Genomic DNA, 22,052 nt, shown 5'->3' on the forward strand with positions numbered 1-22,052 from the left:
GTTGTAAGATGCTTTTTAGGTGTGCTGAATTTTTGACAAAGGAGGGAGAATTGTTAGTGAGAGTGGCTAGTAGCTTCGCTAAATGTCAGCCAGTTTGTATGTGGGACTATTTATACTGTCCACAATTGGGTGTAGGGGTGTGCCTAGTTTGTGAATTTTTGGTGATCCATAGATCCTCGGTGTTTTAACATGGAAGGGTTTGAGTTTGTTAACTGTGTCTTTGGGCCAGGAAGTGACTTTTTTTTATAATTTTCGTGCCTTATTCTTTTGTGTGTTGATGGGATTGCGATCTATAATTTTGTATGTTGACTGATCTTGTAATAGTGTGTGCATTTTGTTTTCATATTCAGTTGTGTCCATCACCACGGTTGCATTTCCTTTGTCTGCTTTTGTTATGGTAATCTGGCTGTTGTTGTGTAGCTCTTTTATAGCAATGAATTCCTTATGTAGGATATTATTTTTGGGAGGCTTGGACTTGATTAGGATGTTGGCCACATCTAAACGTATGTTGTTAGCTATTGTTGGAGGCAGGTCGTATATTCCTCGTTCGATGATGAAGATTGGTTTAGGTTTTCAATAGAAAAAAGTGTCTGTGTACACTTCTGTCGAAAACACACTCATCACCCAGATCCTGAACTAAGAATGGGACCTATTGTTATTCCAGTAACTACAGAAACCAAGTTCTTGGACTCATTTTTGAGTCCAAGAACTTACAGAAAACTCACATTTCTAGCACACATTCGTCAACTAAGAGAAAAGTGCAAAAGAACTTTGAACCTCCTTTGCACTCTAGCCTCTACTGGGTGGAGTGCTGATTGAGCTTCATTGCTCCATCTTTATCGTGCACTTATACGTTCAAAGCTGGATTATTGGTCCCAAGTCTATGGTTCGGCAAGACAGAGTAACCTACGATGGTTGGATTTCATCCATCATCAGGGCATACGGATAGCTACTGGTGCCTTTCGCACCTCACCCACTCCAAGTCTCTATGTAGAAGCAAATGAACCGGCTCTATCACTTCGACAGAAACAGTTGTCTCTTAATTACGCCCTAAAAATAAAATCTCTCCCAGATCGCCCTACATGGAATAGTATCTTCTCTCTGCATTGGGAAGCTCAATATCACACACTTCAAACTGCTATACATCCTTCTGGTATTCGTATTAAAGAAACTGTGCAAGCTGTTAGTATAAATGTTGACAACATTAGCTGCACTAAACATAACAACATTCCTCCATGGCAAATTTGCACACCATCCTGCAACCTCTCACTTTGTCAGCTACAGAAATCTTATACCCCATCATCCATTTACCTACAATTGTTTAATGCACACAGAGCAGCACACACTGATTTCTTACCCATCTATACTGATGGTTCAAGAACTAACACCTTTGCTGGCTGTGCTGTTGTGTTTCCTGACATTATTATCTCAAATCGGATCCCACCAGACTGCAGTAATTATAGAACAGAGTTACATGCCATTCAGCTTGCACTTATGCATATAAAGAAAACTGCTACCAAAAGTGTATAATTTATACAGACTCGTTGAGCTCTTTACAGGCTATCTCCTCTCCTATGTATAATCCACATCCAGTAGTTTATGAGGTGCTACACCTGCTTCACAAAATGAAAATCCTTAATTTCGATGTTCAGTTCTGCAGGATTCCCAGCCACATCAGAATCAAAGGAAATGAGGCTACAGATGCAGCTGCTAAATCAGCTCATACCTTCTCCACATACTGTTTGACAGCTCCATATACAGACTACAGACAGCTAATAAGATCAAAGCTAATTGTTCAGTGGGAGTCAACATGGCAAGAAGCATTAACAAACAAACTATATAACATTAAGCCTGAAATTAAACACTGGCATTCTAGTCAACATACAAAGAGAAGGGAGGAGGTTGTCCTTGCTAGGCCCCAGATAGGTCACAGTCATCTTATGCACCCATTTACTGAGAGCTGAAATTGCAAAATGAAATTGAAAAATGCAACACACATCTCACTATTCATCATATTCTGGTAGATTGTCAAAAATTTACACGAGAGAGGAATGAAATTTTCACCTATCTAACCAAGCCATATACACTCAGGGAAATGCTAGCAGACTCAGGCAAATTGCACGAGGTTTTTAAATTTTTAGAAAGAATTAATTTGTACAAACACATTTGACCATAAATTTGTTTATATGTAAATACTTTTTTTTTTTTTTGCTTAACTTTTTATACATATATATTATTCATCAGGTTAAATCTGACCAATTATGTATTACCATGGGCCTTGATCTTGTATATTTGTATCACCCTGCTGTAATTTTGTTAATATGTAAATACCATAATGCTAAACTTAAATTTTATGCAATCAATGCTATATAATAATTCCTTTCTGACTCTTTAAGTATTAGTATAATAATGTTTGTTGTAATCTTACTGGATGTAGACACTGCTTTCCTCGACTTGTTTTGTATATACATATGTTAACCTATAGTTATCTATTTATGTACTGCTGAAACCTCTGCAGTAATTTTGTTTATATGTAGATACTGCATCACTTAACATACATTTTGTGTATGCATCTTATTTACTACTTTATTTTTCAAATAATCATGTAGTGCTGTAGGACATCTTACCTATTTGTGTACTTTCTAGTAATTCTGTTTCTACTGCATTGCTAAATTTAATTTTCATCCATGCATATTGTATAATAATCCCTTTTGCCCATTTTTGTACTGCTATAAAGGCATCTATTATAATTTTGCATATATGTAGATACCGCATTCCTTGGCTTAGTGTTTCATATATTATGTATTAACTTATACTGTTAATATTTTTGCACTACTGTAATAACCTCTGACCTTGTGTGTTGCTGTGCCCTCTGCAGCAGTTCTGTTTACCTAGAGATGCTACTTTGTGAAACTAGATTCTTGTACAGACATATTGTTTTTAAATTTTCAGTAAATGCTAATGTTGTAACCTTTAGTATGGCACAGTATGACCTTTGTAGTTTTTGTGTCAAATAAACTATAAACCAAACCAAACCAAACACTTGGATATAGAATTAAATAAAAATATAATTTCTTGGCAAGTATAGTTTACTTCGTAACCAAATGAATAAACCTTCTATGAAATGGTCTATCTCTTCAAGATTTACATGTCTGTTTGCATTTACATGCAAACAGACATGTAAATCTTGTCTCATTATTAAATTTCTAGATGAGGCTGAATTAATCTTTGTCCATTAAATGAATTACTCAAGTTCTTGAGAAAGAACAATTTCAAGCATTACATAAAGGAGAGCATGCGAGGGCTGAGCATTTTAGATCTGATCATTTCATCAGAAGATGTAATTCTAAATGGAGTTTCACACTTTCCTCCAGTTGGTGAAAGTGATCATGAAGTGATCACATGGGTTGTGGCTAGCCATATGAAGATGAAGACTTCTGTGAGGAAAGGATATATATACGAAAGTACAAGGCTGGTGATTATGACAAGTTTAGAAGACAGCTTGGAGCTATAGCATAGCTCCAAGAAAAATGAAAAATATGAATTTCTGGTAGGAAAAACTCTACCAGGTTCACGTGAAGCTAACTGACATTTGCCCTTATGCAGGTTCCTCGCATCCTAGACAGGATTTGAACTCGCATCTTTCAATCAAAAGGGCATTCATTACCAAATAACTAATCAAGACATAGAGGTCCTATTTGAAGGTACTTTCTGTGTAGCAACTGATATTTGAGCAGAGAATCTTATGACTAATGTCTGACCAGAAATACTATGAAACTAAAAATCTCCAAAATCAAGAATACAAAGTCTCTGAATAGCTGCCTGCTCTGATTAAAAAAATGAATGATTACAATTCCCTGAAAGACAAACCACCCTTTTCTCAACCAGGAGTTGATTCATGTCCTGCTTTGTGACATTTGTCTTACTTGGATCAGACTAGATAATCAACTTGGTTTGGTTGGAATTACAGCCAAAGCAACTCAAGGCTATGAAGCTAGTATATTTATATATACAGGTAACCCTCATATAACGCGATGTTAGGTTCCATAGAAATGCCGCGTTATATAAATCGTGTTATGCGAGACTCAGATCACATAAGAAAACATATAGTTTATATGTTTTCTTAACTTACATGAACTACTCGAATTAAATAAATATATATTTTTGTTGGACATGTAATCATTTTTTTTTTAATTATATAAACAACAATGACATGCCCAACAAAAAGATATGTTTATTTAAGTCAGGTAATTCATGCAAGTTAAGAAAACATATAAACTATGAAACAAATACATAGTATAAACTTATAAAATTAAAAATTGTACGTAAACTTCATTGAACATAATGCATAAATGTTTTAGGCAAAATAAAATAAAGTGCATACTTTAATCATCATCACTGTCTTCAAAACTAACATTTCATAGGTGTTCTTTATTTATGACTGACCGGACGTCGTCATCACTTGAAATCTCTTGACCATCATTTGCATAATTCTCATTGCCTACGTTGGCTGGTTTAGATATCAAGAAGTCAGTAATAAGACTTTGCTTACCACTATGATACAATTTTTTATAAAGTTCACAATACGGAGTTAAACAAATATCCAATTGTTTCGTGAATTTTCCAGAGTGCTCCATTGAGAGATTATTATCCGTAAAATAACTTCCTAACTTTCTTGCCAAGTCCAATCCTTCTGCTAATTTCATTAAACTGACTTCTTTAATGGATTCATCACAATCAGAATCTTCTGCAGAACTTTCCTCATTTCGACATCATCTATTCATTCTACCACTTACTACTCCATGTGTAGAGGCTTAAGTGCTATGAGGACATCATGTTGGAGGCTTAATGGATTTTTTACAACACTCAGAAAGGATTAAAACAGAATTTAATATTTCCTATATTTCGTCTCAGTCACTGAAACATCTTTAGGGATTACAAAAAAACTAATGTACCATGAACACAAATAACAAACAATACTAAGCCCAACCCCGTGGGTGACACTAAAGTCCTAACTAGGTGGAGCGGCCTCTAAGGGCAGTTGTAGGTGGCTTGAAATGTAGGGTGGGACCTCTGGTGATAAGTGTTTCCCAAATCTTAGGAAGATGGATTTTTTACAACACTCAGAAAGGATTAAAACAGAATTTAATACTTCTTTATTTTGTCTCAATGGATTTTTTAGAACACTTAGAAAGGATTAATAAATACGGTTGCATTAAGCTTCCTAAGATTTGGGAAGCACTTATCACCAGAGGTCCCACCCTACATTCCAGGCACACTACACTACAACCGCCCTTAGCAAGCGCTCCACCTAGTTAGAACTTTAGTGTCAACCACATGGTTGGGCTTAGTATTGTTTGTTATTTGTGTTTATGTTACATTAGTTTTTTTGTAATCCCTGAAGATATCTCAGTGACTGAGACGAAATATAGAAAGTATTAAATTCTGTTTTAATCCTTTCTGAGTGTTGTAAAAAATCCATTAAGCCTCCAACATCACTTACTACTCATTTAAATCTATTTCCCCATCAATTAAGTGGCCATTACTATAAAAATAAATTTTTTACATACAAAAAAAGCATTACATATTGTATGTAACTTATCAGAAAATAAAGTACTCAGCTTGAGATTAACACACTTATGATTTTTAATGCGCTTTCCTGGCAGAAAACAAAGAAAATTTCAGTTGTCTTCATTTACTGTAAACAATTGATGTACATGCGTGCCGAAGGGAATTTCCCCTAATATAAATTCTCGTCGTATAAGTTACATGCGCAATATGGGCTGACGCAAATTTAATGAAGATAAAATTTGATTTTTAAGTCACAGTGAAAAATATATGAAAAGATAAAGTGTTGCTACAATTTGCAGACCGTGTTATATCGAAACTGCATTGTATAAGTACCAGGTTATACGAGGGTTACCTGTACTAGCACTTTTCATGTGGTATTGTTTGTATTCACTATATTCACTGTATTCTGAAAATCCCTCAGTTGCTTGGCTGTGGCAGACCACTGGGCTTGACAGGCATGGGGAAAATGAGATATCTAGATACTACAAAATGCAGTCCCTGTTTTATTTCTCAAAAGACACTTTCTTTTAACCTTGAGAATACTTTGATTTCCATTTAAGATCTTGTTTCTCTTCTTTGTCTGACTTATATACCTCTATTCTTTTCTTGTGCAAATACATTAGTCTCTACAAAGTTTGGTGGCTTCTTCTGTTGAAGACAATACTTCTTGCCTGTACAACTACTAACACCACATAAACCCCTAATTCATCTAATCCTAGAATAACATTATTACACATTAACACAGCACACAAAAAATTTCACCCACAATTCTTGATGCTGTCCAGATAAGAATAGTCCACTTAATAGATAATCCCTCTACAAACACACTCCAATTACTTGCTCACAGATATCCTGTTTATGCCCTATTCCTTTTCTGTAGGTATTTTCTTGGATATCATTGAACCGCCCAGAAGCATTCTTCTGCTTTCCAACTAAGAATGGAAAAACATGAGTAGTAGCCATTGAATAATATCCACACATAATTCAGCTTAAGTAAAGATAAGAAACATGTCAACATGTTTCTTATCTTTACTTAACCACTTTCCTACATAGCATTGCTGTATTGTTGGTTATGCAATCTCTTATGCATGAGATGAATATAAAAAAATGATGATATCATTTTTTATATTCATTATTATATTTATAACTCACCTGGTATTAAAAATGATGGATTGGTGGAATATCCTTCCTTGGAATAATGTTTAATGACAAGAAGCCTCTGACTTTTTTTTAAAATTAAAACTGAGCAATTTTCAGCATCATACATTTGTCAGTTACTCAACATTTCAGCTTGAAACAAAGAAAAAACGATTATTATGTGCCAACCAGTCATTTTTGATTCTTGGTGATCCTGTGAATAAAGGCTCTCCATCCCATTTAGCCTCTTGTCCTTTCTTTAAGTAATTGTAAGGTCAAGTTGGTAAGTTCTTTTACATTGTCCATCCAACTCTTTTGTAATATTCTTCTTCTTCTACTCATTCCCTCAATCTTCCCCAACATAGCTGCCTTTTCCAATGATTCATCAGTTTGCATAATATGACCAAAGTACATCAACTTCTGTTTAGTGATCATTGCCTCCAAGAAGTACTCTGTCTTTATATTCTCTAAAACCTTCTTATTGGTCATTCTTGCAGTCCATGGGATTCTTAATAGTCCCCTCCACACTCATAATTCAAATGACTCAATTCACTTCCTATCTTTTTTCTTAATATAATAATAATAATAATTTCTTTAATATCTTCTCATCTGCATATCTTAAAGTCTATCACCCAAGTGAGAATATCCCTGTACCTGTAGCAATAACTAATGTGAGAAATGAAGTTAAGAAATCAGAGGTATATTGCAAAATTTAAATGCAAACACTGCTGTAGGTTTAGATGGAATATCAGTTCAGATGTTGCGTGAATGTGCAAAGGAATTGTCAATGCCTCTTAGTTGGTTATTTAACTTAAGTTTGAGCTCTGGTAGGGAGTGGAAGGAAGGCAAAGTAGTTCCTTTGCATAAAGTTGGCTCTAAAACTGCAGTAGTTAATTACAGACCAATCACCATCTTGGGAGTGGTGGTAAAGGTATAGGAAAAGTTGGTTAAAGACAAAATTCAAGAATGGGTGGATCAGGATATGATACTCTATAGGGGCCAACATGGTTTTATTAAAGGTCGATCCTGCCTTAGCAATTTATTAGCTTTTTATAATAGAATGATATCTGAGTTGGACAAAGGAAAAGGGTACACAGTGGTACTTCTGGATTTTGCTAAGGCTTTTGACAGAATACCCCATAGAACACTGTTATGCAAATTGGAGCAGATGGGAATGGATACTAAATTGGTGATATGGATAGGAGAATGGCTCAGGGAGAGATACCAGAAGGTGGTGTATGGAGGAGCTGAGTCCAAGATGAGGCAGGTGCCAGTGGTGTGTCTCAGGGCTCTGTGCTTGGGCCATTGTTGTTTAATTTGTATATAAATGATATAGGAAATGGCTTAAAGGAAGATATTCAGTTGTTTGCTGATGATGCAAAGTTGGGTAGCACAATAAAAAAAATCAAGATGATGTTGAGAGTTTGCAGGATGATTTAAATAAGCTGCTAAAATGGGCAAAAGGAAATGGATATCAGTTCAATGTGGAAAAGTGTAAAGTTATGCATTTTGGGATTAAAAGATTGCCAGCTGTGTACTACATTGATGGAACAGTACTCGAAGAGATTGATGAGGCTAGGGACTTAGGGGCGTTTGATAGATAGGGAGATGAAGTACAGAGGACACGTTGCTAAGGTGTCCAAGATTGCACATAGGATTACTTGGTTATTGAGGAACACACTAACATCCAGAGATAAAGAGGTTATTATTCCGCTTTATAAAGCATTGATACTTCCACATTTGGATTACTGTGCTCAAGTCTGGTCACCTAGATTCCTTGGAGATGAGGAGGTTGTGGAAAGGGTTCAGAGGAGAGTGACTAAGTTGGTGAGTGATGTAAAAAAAATGCTCCCTACATTCATAGATTGAGAGCTTGTGGATTGCAGAGGTTGGTTGATAGGCAGAGAAGAGGGGATATGAGAGAAACATTTAAATTACTAAAAGGATTTTATAAGATTGATGAAGAGGAAATGTTTCAGCTGTGTGATAGTGATGGAAGAACAAAAGATCATCCCTGGAAATTAAGGAAAAGCATGGTTAACAAGGGTGTGAGAACAAGGTTTTTCACCTGGAGGGTGGTGAATGAGTGGAATGCATTGCCTGACTCAGTTGTGAGTTTTTCGTCTGTAAATGAATTCAAGAACAGATATGATAGATATTGTTTTGATAGTATGGGTTTCCCGCAATGAGTCTACTAACTCCATGGAGATACCTGTAATAATAATAATCCAGTTTTCACATCCATACATCGCTACTGGAAATATCATTGCTTTTGCAATTCTAACTTTCGTGGCCTTATCTTACTACGCTTCTATCTTTCATAATTTTTGTCGTGTTGGACATCCCTTCCCCCCCCCCACTCTCCATGACTATTCTTTTTTTTAATTTCATCTTCACATTTATCATACTTATGATTCTGGACCCCAGTAAATCATAACATTCAATGATTTCTATTTTATCTCCCTCTATTATAAATTAATTTAAATCACCAGAAGCCATCACTTTTGTTTTGCTGATGTTTGAATTAAGCCCGGATCTTCCTTAGTTTCTGCTATGAGGGTTGCATCATCTACATATCTTAAATTATTTATTTTTCTGCTACCAATCTTAATTCTAGATGGATCTTTGCTAAATCAGCCATTCTCATAATATATTCACTATAAATATTAAAAAGGTAGGGCGACAGTATACAAGCCTGCTTCACCCCTTTTCCCACTTGAACACTGTCTGTTTCTCCAAGCATAGTTTTTACTGAAGCTTCTTGGTTGTAATACAGCTTTCTTATCAAGAGAATTAGATGTTTAGGTATTCCCATTGATTTCATTACAATCCACAGTCTGTTGTGATCTCTATTTGGTCTTTAGTTCCTCTACCTCTCCTAAAGCCTGCCTATTCTTGTGGCATTTCTCTATTCACATATGGCTCCAACCTTTCTTGGATCACTTTCATCATAACTTTACTTGCATGTGAAATGAAAGCGATTTTTTTTTTCCCTCTCAACCATTCCTCGACTGCCCCTTAGGACTGGTTGAGCCTTCCTAATGAGGGATTAAGTACTATATCCTATGACTATAGCCTGTGTGTTCACAGGACAGGTTTGCCTGCTTGTGGGATGAAAAACCCCAGAAAACCCTACTGTCCATGCCAAAGATCGGCTAAATTGGCTATGGCCGAGAAAGATCCTTAAGCTCCTCATGTCATCGACAGGAATCAAACCAAGGACACTCCTTCCCCAGGCATATGGTTGGGAAGTGCACAGACACTAGGTTAACCACGCAAATTAAAGCAATGGTTTTTTACAATTCTAACAATCTCTGGGATTTGATTTTTTTTGGAATTGGGATGAATACTGATATTTTCCAATTTCTAGGCCAGTATATTTTCTTCCAAATTACAAGGACAAAAAAATGACCTGCAAACAGATAGTGCCAATGATCTCAGTGACAGCTAAAATTATGATCTGCTAATTTATGTATTTTTTGTAGACAATTAGCAAAAATTAAGCAACTATTACAAAAAAGTTAATGTTAATTTTCAAACTAACCTTTCCAAAATTATTAGAAGCTAAGGCTCTGCATCAGCAAGGAAATCTAAATAACCCTCTGCTCCAGAAAATATAACATCCACCCAAATTCTCATGCTTTCTGGAGTAGGTGCAATCAGATAATACACACGGTCATATGTCTTCACACAGAATGTTGAATATGGATTTGGACTTTTTACAGAGTGTTGATGGTCCACGTATACTTCTTCTATAGCCTACAAGGTTGAAGTAAAAAAAAAATAGATATTACATTTTCAATTGAAAATTTTCACTTCATATAATATAGTAAGGGGAAGGGGGGAACTGTTGATTATCTGAATGTCAATTATCCAGACCACTGCGCCCCCTCAAATACAGTATCTGCTTTTAGTGCACTGGTTGTTATGCTTAAATATTACTATTGCCATTTAATAATACATGTGTTTCCAGTTATTTATTCATAATGTGTCATTACAAGAGTTAAAAATCAAATGTTGGCTTTAGCTGTGTGTGTTATTGTCCTATGTACCATTGTGAGCATGAGAGGATGATGTGTATATGGATGGGGGGAGGGAATAGCTTCAAAATATAAGAGAGATTTCAAAATATGGTAGTAATAACCTTGAGTATAATAATTTAACTGTAGGCCTAATTACACTTTTGTTTCATATAAACTTGGTACTTCATGTATCATATATTTGATTATCTGAACCAACTTGGTCCTAATTAGTTCGGATAATCAATGTTCTGTTGTACTTTTTTTGTTGTTGTTGAACAGACAGCAACAAAAAATAAGTCATGAAATATACCACAATCAAATATATTAAGTCTGATGAAAGCAAGTTTTGGAAAGAAAGAGAAAATAGAATGTTAGAATTGCACAGGTCTTTACTGGTCATTTCATGTAAGATTTACAAACACATTTGAGAAAAGGCTAAAAAAAAATTGTGGATTCAAGCAAAACAGGAGTTGTCAGGATAAGATTTTCACTTTAAGACAAATAGTTGAGAAACACAAGAACACAAACGTCAGATACAATGATTTGTATTTATGCCTGCTTGGTGGGCCAAGTGATTAGTATACTTGCTCTCCAACCAACAGACTTAGGGTTCAAACCAAGCCATGGGCATGGATGTTTGTTAGGTGGAAGATGAATTTCATCGCTCAGTGTGAGACTACTTCCCCCACTTACTGGTGGCCTGAAGTGGCTTGAAAAAGTCCCATGTTTAATCTATAGAGCAGGGTTTCCAGACTGTGTAAATAATAAATTAAAAATATCAAAAAAATTATATGAAATTGATAAAAATAGGAAAAAAACAAACAAACTTATTCTCCCCCCCCCGGTACAAAAATGTATTTAAGTTTTACAAATAACCTTTCATGGGTGTGAGCAACATTAAAAAAAAAGTTCTGTTGATCTGGAAAAAGCATGTAAAGTGTCAAAGCTTTTCAAAATGCTATGGTTGTATGAGGTAAATGGAACATTATACAGAACTATAAATAGTTAATAAATAAATACCTAAGCTATAAGTCAGCAGTTAGAAGTGAAGGAGGTACAGGAAGATAGTATGATACAAAATCAGGTGTAAAAAAAAAAGGTGCACACTATCACAATACTATTTACAATCTATATTAATCACATTATATATCAGAGCAACCTCCATTGCTGTAATAACAATGTGATAACTAGCAACTCTCTCTCATTGAACCTAGAACTCATTTAGTCTCCTGACAGTCAAAATGTGTTTGGCAATGTGTCTCACTCTCTACATGAAAAATCTACTCCTTCAACCACACACCCTTACACAACTTCTAAAGATTGCCTCTCATTCATCACTTTTTGCCCCATTGCTCTTTTAATAATCCCCTCTGTAGTAATACAGTAAAATCTCTCAATTTAAATGTCTATCATACCCCCTCTTCTCCTATCCACCAAAGGAAAATAAAAAAAAGTGGCATTATTCTTGATATTAAAAGTGGAGATGTAAATCTCAGCTCTTTATGCAGGTACTAAATAAATTCAGTGCAAAGTCTGTGTCATTTCTTAACTAAGTTGTATATCTGGTTTAAAAAAAGCAATAAAAATGATAGACTAAGAAAATAGACAGACAGAAAAACTGAATACATCAGCTGAATCTTGAATAGAGAATCCACAGAACAATTATTTAGACACAATTGTAAGTGAAGATGTCCAACTTTACTTATTCTGTTGTTTGTTTGCACATTACATGTGCAAACAAACAACAGAATAAGTAAAGTTGGCATGGTGGGGATAAATTTGATATAGAATAAGAGAGAATATTCTGGAGAAAGCTATTTAAAAGCTTAGAAATGGAGGAAAGAGAACTGCAAAACAAATCAGAGATGATCTGGGTTGTCATGAAAACTTAAGAAAAAGATATTCTAGATGTCTGGAGTAATTACTTTGAAAGGTTACTTTCTGGCGGGTTATTCTACTTCAATATTAAAGTAGAAAAGGAACTTTTTATTTCATTTCTATTTAGAAGGAAAAATTCCAAATGCAAATTACAGACTAATCAGTATGACTGGAGTGGTGGTGGTTAAAGTACTGGAAAAGCTGATTAAAAGTAAAATTCTGGAATAGACAGATAGGAATATGATATACAGGCAGCATGACATATTCTGATATGATAATTTATTCGCATTTTATAATAAGGTGACAGTGGAATTGGATAAAGGATATGGCTACATTATGATACTGCTGGACTTTTGCAAAGGCATTTGACAGAATACCACATGAAAAATTATCACATAAGCTGGAGTAAATGGGAATGGATATGAGGTTGGTGGCAAGGATAGGGAGGAGGAGGATGTCTGACAGACATCAGAGGGTAGCATATGGTGGAGTGGAATCAACGTGAATGAGGGTAACTAGGGGAGAGACCCAGAGCTCTGTACTATGGCCTCTACTCTTTAATTTGTACATTAATGATATAGCAGAAAATTTGAGGGAGGGGGGGGTATTCAGTTGTTTGCTGATGATGCAAAACTGGAGGAGTAATATTTGATAAAGATGATTTAGATATATTGCAGGATAATTTAAATAAACTGGCAGTGTGACTAAAGGAAATTATGGTTTTACAATATTAAATTGTAAAATGCAAGGCAATGCACTTTGAGATGAAAACATTACATACTTTGTATCATACTGATGGAAATAGATTACAGCAAATTGAAATCCAGAGGACATATTGCAAGAGTTGGCAAACTAGCTCAGAGGATTATTTGGATGTTGAAAAACACACTGATAAGTAGACAGGGAGGTAATTATCCCTCTTTATAAGCCTATGATTCGGCTGCATGTTGACTGTTGTGCAATAATTTCAGTGCCTGTGTTTCTAGGGAACCAGGAGGTTGTGGAAAGGATTCAGAGATGAGTGACCAAGCTCATGACAAGTCTATGGAATGTACCCAGTGAGGACAGATTAAAGGTGTATAAATTGCAGAGTTTAGCTGATAGGCAGAGAAGAGGGGATATGATAGAAACATAAGTTATTAAAGAATTCTATAAGATTGATACAAAAGAAAATTTTCAATATAGAGAGTAGTGAGAAAAAAAGGGTAACACTTTGAAGTTGTCTCAGAGCATGGTTAGTAAGGATGTACAGACTACTTGGAGAGTGGTGAATGAGTGGAATGGATTGCTAGAAGTGGTTGTGAGTTCAGTGCCCGAACAATGAATAATTTCAAGAAGATAGAAGATAGGTATTGTGTTAATGGACATTGTGTCTCCCACAATGAGTCTTTTGAAATAATAATTCCTTCTCCATGAAATGGAATTATTATTAGATTTCCTAGAGGAGAAAAGGAATAGAAAATTTTAATTTTTTATTCCTTTCAGAATAGAAATGGATTGGATTAGAATGAAAAAATGAATATGGATTGGAATGAACAGATAGTATTTGGGAATAAAGGAAATGAATTTCTTGAGTACTTGAGAGATAACTACCTCAGGCAGCATGTTCAGGAGGGAACGTGAGGATTGGGAGTTCTAGATCTGATCATTTCATCAGAGGATGTAATTGTGAGAAGGGGGTTTCACACTTGCCTCCAGTTGGTGTAAGTGATGATGAACTGATCACCTGAGTTGTGGTTAGCCATATGCAGACTTTTGTGAGGAAAGGATACATGGAGAATTATAAGACTTGTGATTATAAGAAACTTAGGAGACAGCTTAGAGCTATACCATGGAAAGTGGAGTTGAGTGGTAAGGATATAAATGCTGCTTGGGAACTGACAAAAAAATACATTGGAAATGAACTGGTGGCACTAATAGCATCAACCTGGCCAAAGATTATTGGGAACTCTAAGACATGGTTGATGGAGGATGATATAATAACCAGAATTGAAGTGGCAGGGTACAGCATTTTTCGGCGAGAAAGGAAAGGAAAACGTGGTGGTGGAGTACTGCTTATGATAAGTGATGACTTATGTCCTCTTAGAGTAAAGGCTTTGGAAAACAGTGACAAAAATGGTTTTGAAAGCATATGGTGTGAGGTGGAAGTGGCCAAGACAGGATATTTAGTGTGGTGTTGCTATAAACCAAGGGGAACAGAGGGTGGGGATCAGGAGATGTTTAGGCAGTTGAGCTTGGCAAGTGCAAGAAGAATGATTGTTATGGGAGATTTTAACTACAGCAGTATAAGCTGGGAAGAGGAAATGCAAGTAATAAGAAGTGGATAGAATTTCTGGAATTCTTGAGGGACAAATTTCTTCGGCAGCATGTAATAGAGGGAACAAGTGGTTCATGAGTTTTGGATTCGGTCATAGCATTAGGAGAGCTGATAATAAGTGAGATCACATCTCTCCCACCAGTTGGAGAGAGTGACCATGTGGTTTTGACTTGGAAGATGAACAGACATGCATCAAAAGGGAACATATGTGGAATTATAAGGCAGGTGATTATAGTAGTCTTAGAAATCAACTAGGGCAGTTCCATGGAGGGCTGAATTGGAAGGCCAGGATATCATTAGTGCTTGGGAAATTGTGAAAGAATATTTGCTAGCAGCAATAGTAAGCTGTATTCCACGGGTGAAGAAGTGGACACAATTTGATGTAAAGTGGATGACAAACGATATCAAACAGGAACTGCAGTTGAAAAAGAGATAATGGAAGATATACAAGGAGAGGGGTGGAGGACAGATACACGAAGAATATAAGACGCATGCCAGGAGAGTGACCAGAATGGTGAGGAAGGCAAAACTGGAAAATGAGAAGAGATTGGCACTAAGATCCAAAGAAAATCCTAGGGAATTTTTTAGCTATGTGGGCAGTAGGCAGAGAAACGATTGTGGAAGAATGACATTGCGGGATAAAAATGGGAATAGAGTAACTGATGCAGAGGACCTAGTGGAGTTGTTCAATGAGCACTTTATTGGAGTATTTCATCCTGGAGAAGAAGGTTTTAATACAAGAGGGATAGGACAGGATCAGGGTTTAGAGCACATGATGGTATTTCACCACGGGTTTTGAGAGAATGTGCTAAGGAACTGACAGCTCTGTTGCCTGGCTTTTCAATAAAAGTCTGGCTGAAGGAAAGGTACCAGGGAATGGAAGGAAGGCAAGATAGTGCTGCTGCATAAGGTCGGTAGCAGACTAGAAGTGTCTAATTATAGGCCTGTTTGTGTGTCATCAGTAGTTGTTAAGGTCTTGGAGAAATTAGTGAGGAACTACATACAGTGTTGGGTAGATGAGGGTAATGTTATCTGTGAGAATCAACATGGATTTGTTAAGGGGCACTCTTGCTTAAGTAATATGACTGTCTTTTATAATAAAGTGACAAGAGCAGTTGATGAGAGAAAGGCATAAACTGCCATTTTTTTGGATTTTGCAAAGGCGTTTGACAGGGTGCCACATGATAAGCTGATATTTAAGTTGCAGCACATGGGTTTAAATGTCGGGTTAGTAAAATGGATTCAGGATTGGCTGACTGATAGGTATCAGAGAGTTGTATATGATGGGACAATATCAAGGAAGCAGAAGGTTACAAGTGAGGTTCCACAGGGCTCAGTACTGGGACCTGTATTGTTCAATCTTTATATCAATGATATTGTCAATGGATTGCAAGGGGACATTCAGTTGTTTGCGGATGATGTGAAGTTGGTAATAGTGCAGATGTGGCAGCCCTGCAAGAGGATTTGAATAAACTAGACAGATGAGCAAATAAATGGGGTTATCGGTTCAATGCAGCAAAATGTAAAGTCTTGAGGTTTGGGATCCATCGATGGGTGGATGTATACTCGATTGGAGGAGCTGTACTGGAGGAGGCAGGGAAGACAAGAGATCTGGGGGTGATGATTGATAGAGAACTGAAATTGAGGGAGCATATTACAAAGGTGGTGAGGATAACTCAGAGGATTGCTGCAATACTGAGAAGGATGCTGACCTGCAGAGATAAAAGAGTTATCATTCTGTTGTATAAGGCCGTGATCAGACCACACTTAGACTACTGTTCTCAGATTTGGTCCCCAGAATTTGAAGGGGATAAATTGACTGTGGAAAGGGTACAGAGGCAGATAACAAAGATGGTTTCAGGAGTGTACAATATGAGTTATGAAGATCGACTGAGGGAATGTGGACATCAGAGTTTGGTGGATAGAAGAAGGAGAGGTGATATGATTGAGACTTTTAAACTGTTGAGAGGCAGTTACAGGATAGACATTGGAGAGTTCTTTCACTTGGTGGAACGGCGGGAAGGAGCGATGACAAGGGACCATCCCTGGAAGTTACGAAAGGAGGCTGTGCACAAGAAGGTGAGACGTGGTTTCTTTGCACGGAGGATGGTTGAACCTTGGAATGCATTGCCTGAGAAAGTGGTTGGAGTGGGGATGGTTAATGGGTTCAAGGAGTGGTATGACAGACTTTGTATTTCCTAAAAAGGACCTCCCACAATGAGTCTTTTGACACCATGGAGGCCTGGATAATAATAATAATAATAACAGCATCAATGTGTGAATGTATTCTGAAGGCCAAAAAGGCTTAATAAGGTGGGTGGGTGTAAAATGGATGAATGAGTGGCTTAAGTATGACATCTGAAAGAAGGTACTTTAGAGGCAATGCAAGATGAATAATAGTAATATTCAGTTACATGAAGAGTATAAAGAACAAGCCAGGAGAGTGACTCAGTAAGAAAACAAAAGTACAGTATGAGAAGAAATTGGCAAATTGGGCGACAAAAAAAAATTTTTTTTTTTTAGATATGTGGCAAGTAGAATGGATGAAAATGGTAGAATGGTAACTGCTGCAGAATACATTGTTGAGATATTCAGTGATCAACTTATAAGGGTATTTCATCCTGATCAGGATGAAATCATGAGGAACTTAAGCGTAGAGGATACAGGAGGGTATGGCTTAATTGTGAGTAAGCAGAAGGTATTTGAGGAAATAAATAACCTTGATGTCAATAAGGTAACAGGATTTGATAAGATATCACCACACATGCCTAATGGGAATATTCAAGGAAATTGGCAGTTGCATTGGCATGCCTATTTACTAAGAGTCTTACAACAGCACAGATTCCAAGGGAGTGGGAGGAGGATAAAATTATTCCACTGTATAAAGGTGGTGATAAGGCTGTAACTTAAAATTATAGCCCAATCTGTATATTTGTAGTTGTGATGAAGTTACTGGAGTGATGGTGAGAAGTAGAATACAGAAATGGGTTGATAACAGCAGTATTCTCTGTGGTTATCAGCATGGGTTTGTTAAAGGAAATCATGTTTTACTAACTTATGTACTATAACAAGGTGACAAATACCTTGGACAGAGGAGATGCACACAATGATGTACTTGGATTTTGCAAAAGCTTTTGAAAGACTGCAACATGACAACTCAAATAAATTGAAACAGGTTGGATTGGATAGCAGACTTCTGAGTTGGATCAGAGAATGGCTATCAGAAAGCTGTATATGGGGGGGGGGTGCAGTATCCTGAAAGTATCTCACTTCCGAAAGTATCCCAAAAGTAAGTCACTGATGTATGGCAGGAGTCAGTTTTGGGACCATTGTTGTTCAATTTGTTTAACTAGGGATATGCAGCTCTTTGTAGAATGATGCCAAATTGGAGAGAGAAATGCAGAGTCAAGCAGATGTTATGGCATTGCATCAATGGGCAGTTAAGTGGAAACCAGTTCAATGTTGCAAAGTGTAAGGTGTTTGAGATTTGGTAAGCAATGATGAGATGTGAAGTATATACTTGATGGAGAAACTTTAAAGGGAGTAGAGATGGGAGATCTAGGAGTGAAGATGGACAAGGAACTGAAATTCAGAGGCCACATTGCACAAGTCATGAGGATGTCACATTGGATGATGGCATTGATGTGGAGGACCCTGATGTGCAGAAATAGAGAGGTTATAATGCCATTGTATAAGGCCTTCATCAGGCCCCATATGGATTATTGTGTACAGATTTGGTCACTGGGTTTTTGTGGTGGTGAAGATACATTGGAAAGGGTCCAGAGAAGATTCATAAAGGTAGACAGTTGTCTTTGGAATGTGGAGTACAAGGACGAATGAGAGAATATAAGTTGCAAAGCCTAGTGAATAGGAGGAAGAGTTGGGGATATGACTGGTACAAATAAGCTAATCATGGTTTATTATCAGGTTGACGTGGAAGACATGTTTTACAGAATGGGAAAGGGGGGAATAACAAGGTCATTGCTGGAAACTAAGGGTGTGAGCAAAGGAGTGAGGAGCAGGTTCTTTGCATAGAGAGTAGTTGGTGAGTAGAATGCATTGCCTGAGTAGTTGTGAATGTTGGAACACTGAATCAGTTTATGGCACGGTTGGATGAGCATTGTGTACAATAGTGTGTACTTCCCATGATAACTCTCTGACTACATGCAGGTCAGATGATGATGATAATAAAATTTTTTTAAAGTGGCTACACTGCATAATCAGAAGCATGGTCAGAGGTTCAAATTCTGGATGATTGGAGTAGAGCTGTTATTAGCACTCATTTATCAAAAAGGAAATAAAACTGAAAATTACAGAAGAAATTCCCAACTGAGGGTTTTGCTGTTAAGATTTATGCAAATATTCTGAGAAACAGCTGAGAAAAATTCTGCAAGGGAAGCTTGGAGAGGAACATGCTGGATTCAGACGAAATAGACTTATCAGGATCACAATCGTCATCAAATTGCTAATATATACCCTCAAGAAGTGTACAGAATATGACAATATTACATGAAAAATTACATCATTACTAACTTCCTGTCTATAATTTTCCTCCAAATCAGTCTGTTACCTGTCAAGACTCTAACATTATCAGATCTTATATTTCTATCTTTAAGGCACTTTTTACTGTATCAATCCACCTATATCTTGGTCTTCCTCTGGGTCTTTTTCCTACCAACCTGGCAGAGAACACTTGTTTTGCTAATCTTTCCTTGCCCATTCTGTTTAAGTGACCATACCACCTGATATTAACTCTGCTAACGCATTCCTGTATGCTGACAATGTCAAGTTCTTTTCTAATATCCTCGTTTCAAATATGATATTGCCATTGATGCCATCTGTTCACGCCCCCAATCTTTCTCAGAGCTCTCATATCTGCGGTCTTTGGTCAAGTGTTTTACTTCTGACCTAGTTCTCAGATCATTAAGTTAAAATTGGCTTAAATACTGTCTTCTATACAGCTAATTTAGTGTTCTGGCTAATTTCTCTCTTATTCCATATAAATTTATTCAGTTGACTTCCTACCATACCAGCTTTGTTGATTCTGTTGTCTATTTCCACATAATATTTAATTTACCATCTTCATTAAAAATCGTGCCTAAGTAGCTGAAATGTTTTACTTCTTCTATACGTCCTCCATTCACAATGCCGTTGATATTTTCAATGTTTCTGCCTATTTTCATTGTCTTTTTAATGCTGATTTTCATACCAAATCTATTACAACAATTATTCATTTTAGTCAGGGAATCTTGCAGACTTGTAGCAGATTTATTTAGATGTATAACATCATCCGAATAAAGCAAAGAGCTGACATTAACATCTCCAATTTTGATATCATGTTTAATACCACTTTCCTTCATAATGTGACCATATAGTTAATGAATAACAGAGGGGATAATGTACTTCCTTGTCTGACACCAGATTCAACATCAAACCATCTTCCTGTATTTCCTTCAATTCTAACTGCTGAATTACAACTCAAATAAAAACTAAGTATTCCTTGATATAATGCCCCATTGACATTATATAACTGTAGCATTTCGAATAGCTTCTCTCTTGGCATATGCCTTTTCCTATGCCTTGTCATATGCCTTTTCCAGATCTACAAAACTTAAATACAGATCTTTCTTATATTCCCATGATTTCTCGACTATTTGTCGTAAAGTGAAGATCTGATCCTGACAGCCTCTATTTGGCCTGAATCCAGCTTGTTCTTCACCAACCTTTTCTTCCACAATCATTCTCAACCATTTCTCAAGTATACTTGCATATATCTTACCAGGAACACTCAGTAGGGATATACCTCTGTAATTCTCACATTCAGTTTTATTTCCCTTTTTATATATGGGTACTATGAGAGCTCTACTCCAATCATCTGGAATTCGTCCCTCTGTCCAGGCCTTTTGAACTATGCAGCCACTGAAAGACTTTTATACCTCCATACGTGAGCATTTCTGGTCGAATATCGTCTACTCCTGCTGCCTTTCCACATTTCAGGCTTTTGATGGCTTTTTCTACTTCAAGTATGGATATGTATTTTTGACTGCATGCCTGGTCAGTGTTTTTTACCAGTGTGCTGTCATCACTGCTTATTTCATTTAGCAATTTTTTGAAGTAATTACTCCATACTTTAAGTATATCTTTTTCTCCTGTTTTCATGTCATCTTTATCATCTCTAATTCCTTTTACAGCACTTTTTACTCCATTTCTCCCATGACTTTTGTTTAGCTAGTTTTACACAGTGTTTAGCTTCCTTATATTTGTCTCTGTATTCTATAAGAGCACAAGCTGATGTATTTGCCAGGAACTTTTGATATGCTTTCTTCTTTTCTTTCACTGCCTCTTTAACTTCCTGTGTCCACCATGGAGTTATGATTTTTCTATCCTTACAAGCTCACCACGTGCCTCTCTGGCTGAATCAATCAGTATTTTCTTCAAGGCTTGCCACTGAATCTCCAAGGTTTGGTTCCTGTTCTCAAACTCTTTCATTTTTTCTTCAATCATGTTTGTGTATTTTAGTCTACAGTTCACATCTGAGAGCTGCTCAACTTTTATTCATTTTAACTTTTTTACATGTTCTTGTTTTCAATATGAAATTCAATTTTATCCTGCTCAAGATTAAATGGTGATCACTTCCAATTTCAAATCCTCTGTACACTCTGGTATCCTGCACCAGGGAGAAAACATCACTATCAACAATAACATAGTCAATGAGACTTTTCTTATTCCTTGCATCTTCTCTCATTGTGAATTTGTACACATTTTTATGTTGGAACATGGTGTTAGTAATAACCAGTCCATGTCCTGAGCAGAAATCCAACAAGTATTATTAGCCATTATTTTCCCCCAAATATTTTTGTATGTTTGACAATCATTTCCTACTCTGCTATTTAGATCTCCAACAAGGACCAACTTTTCATTTTTCATTGTGCCAGTTGCTTTCTCTAAAGCCTCAAAAAATTCCTTCACTTCTATCTTAGCAGAACCGTCTGTGGGACCACAGGCACAAATAAGTCTCATTGTCCAATTCCCCATTCTAATATTTGCCCACATCACTGTACTTGAAATTGCCTGCCATTCAAGAAGATTATCCTTGTATTTAGTGTTGAATGTTATAGCTACACCTT

At 36.5% G+C, this 22,052-nt stretch overlaps 1 protein-coding gene across 4 annotated transcripts in view; it reads right to left on the minus strand.

Annotated features, from left to right (window-relative positions):
- Positions 1–22,052, minus strand: part of LOC150094086 (uncharacterized) — a 608,624-nt gene that overhangs the window by 6,984 nt on the left and 579,588 nt on the right. For all 4 annotated transcript variants that reach the window (XM_090413217.1, XM_090413213.1, XM_090413214.1 and 1 more), the window contains one exon: positions 10,253–10,467. In XM_090413217.1, coding sequence (XP_090269343.1) covers positions 10,273–10,467 — 195 coding nt within the window. In that variant the 3' untranslated portion in view covers positions 10,253–10,272. The remainder of the gene's footprint in view (positions 1–10,252; positions 10,468–22,052) is intronic.

Source organism: Typopeltis vanoorti, chromosome 23 (genome assembly GCF_054136105.1).
Source record: "Typopeltis vanoorti isolate ZY-2024b chromosome 23, IOZ_Tvanoo_1.0, whole genome shotgun sequence".
Taxonomy (NCBI): Eukaryota; Metazoa; Arthropoda; class Arachnida; order Uropygi; family Thelyphonidae; genus Typopeltis; species Typopeltis vanoorti.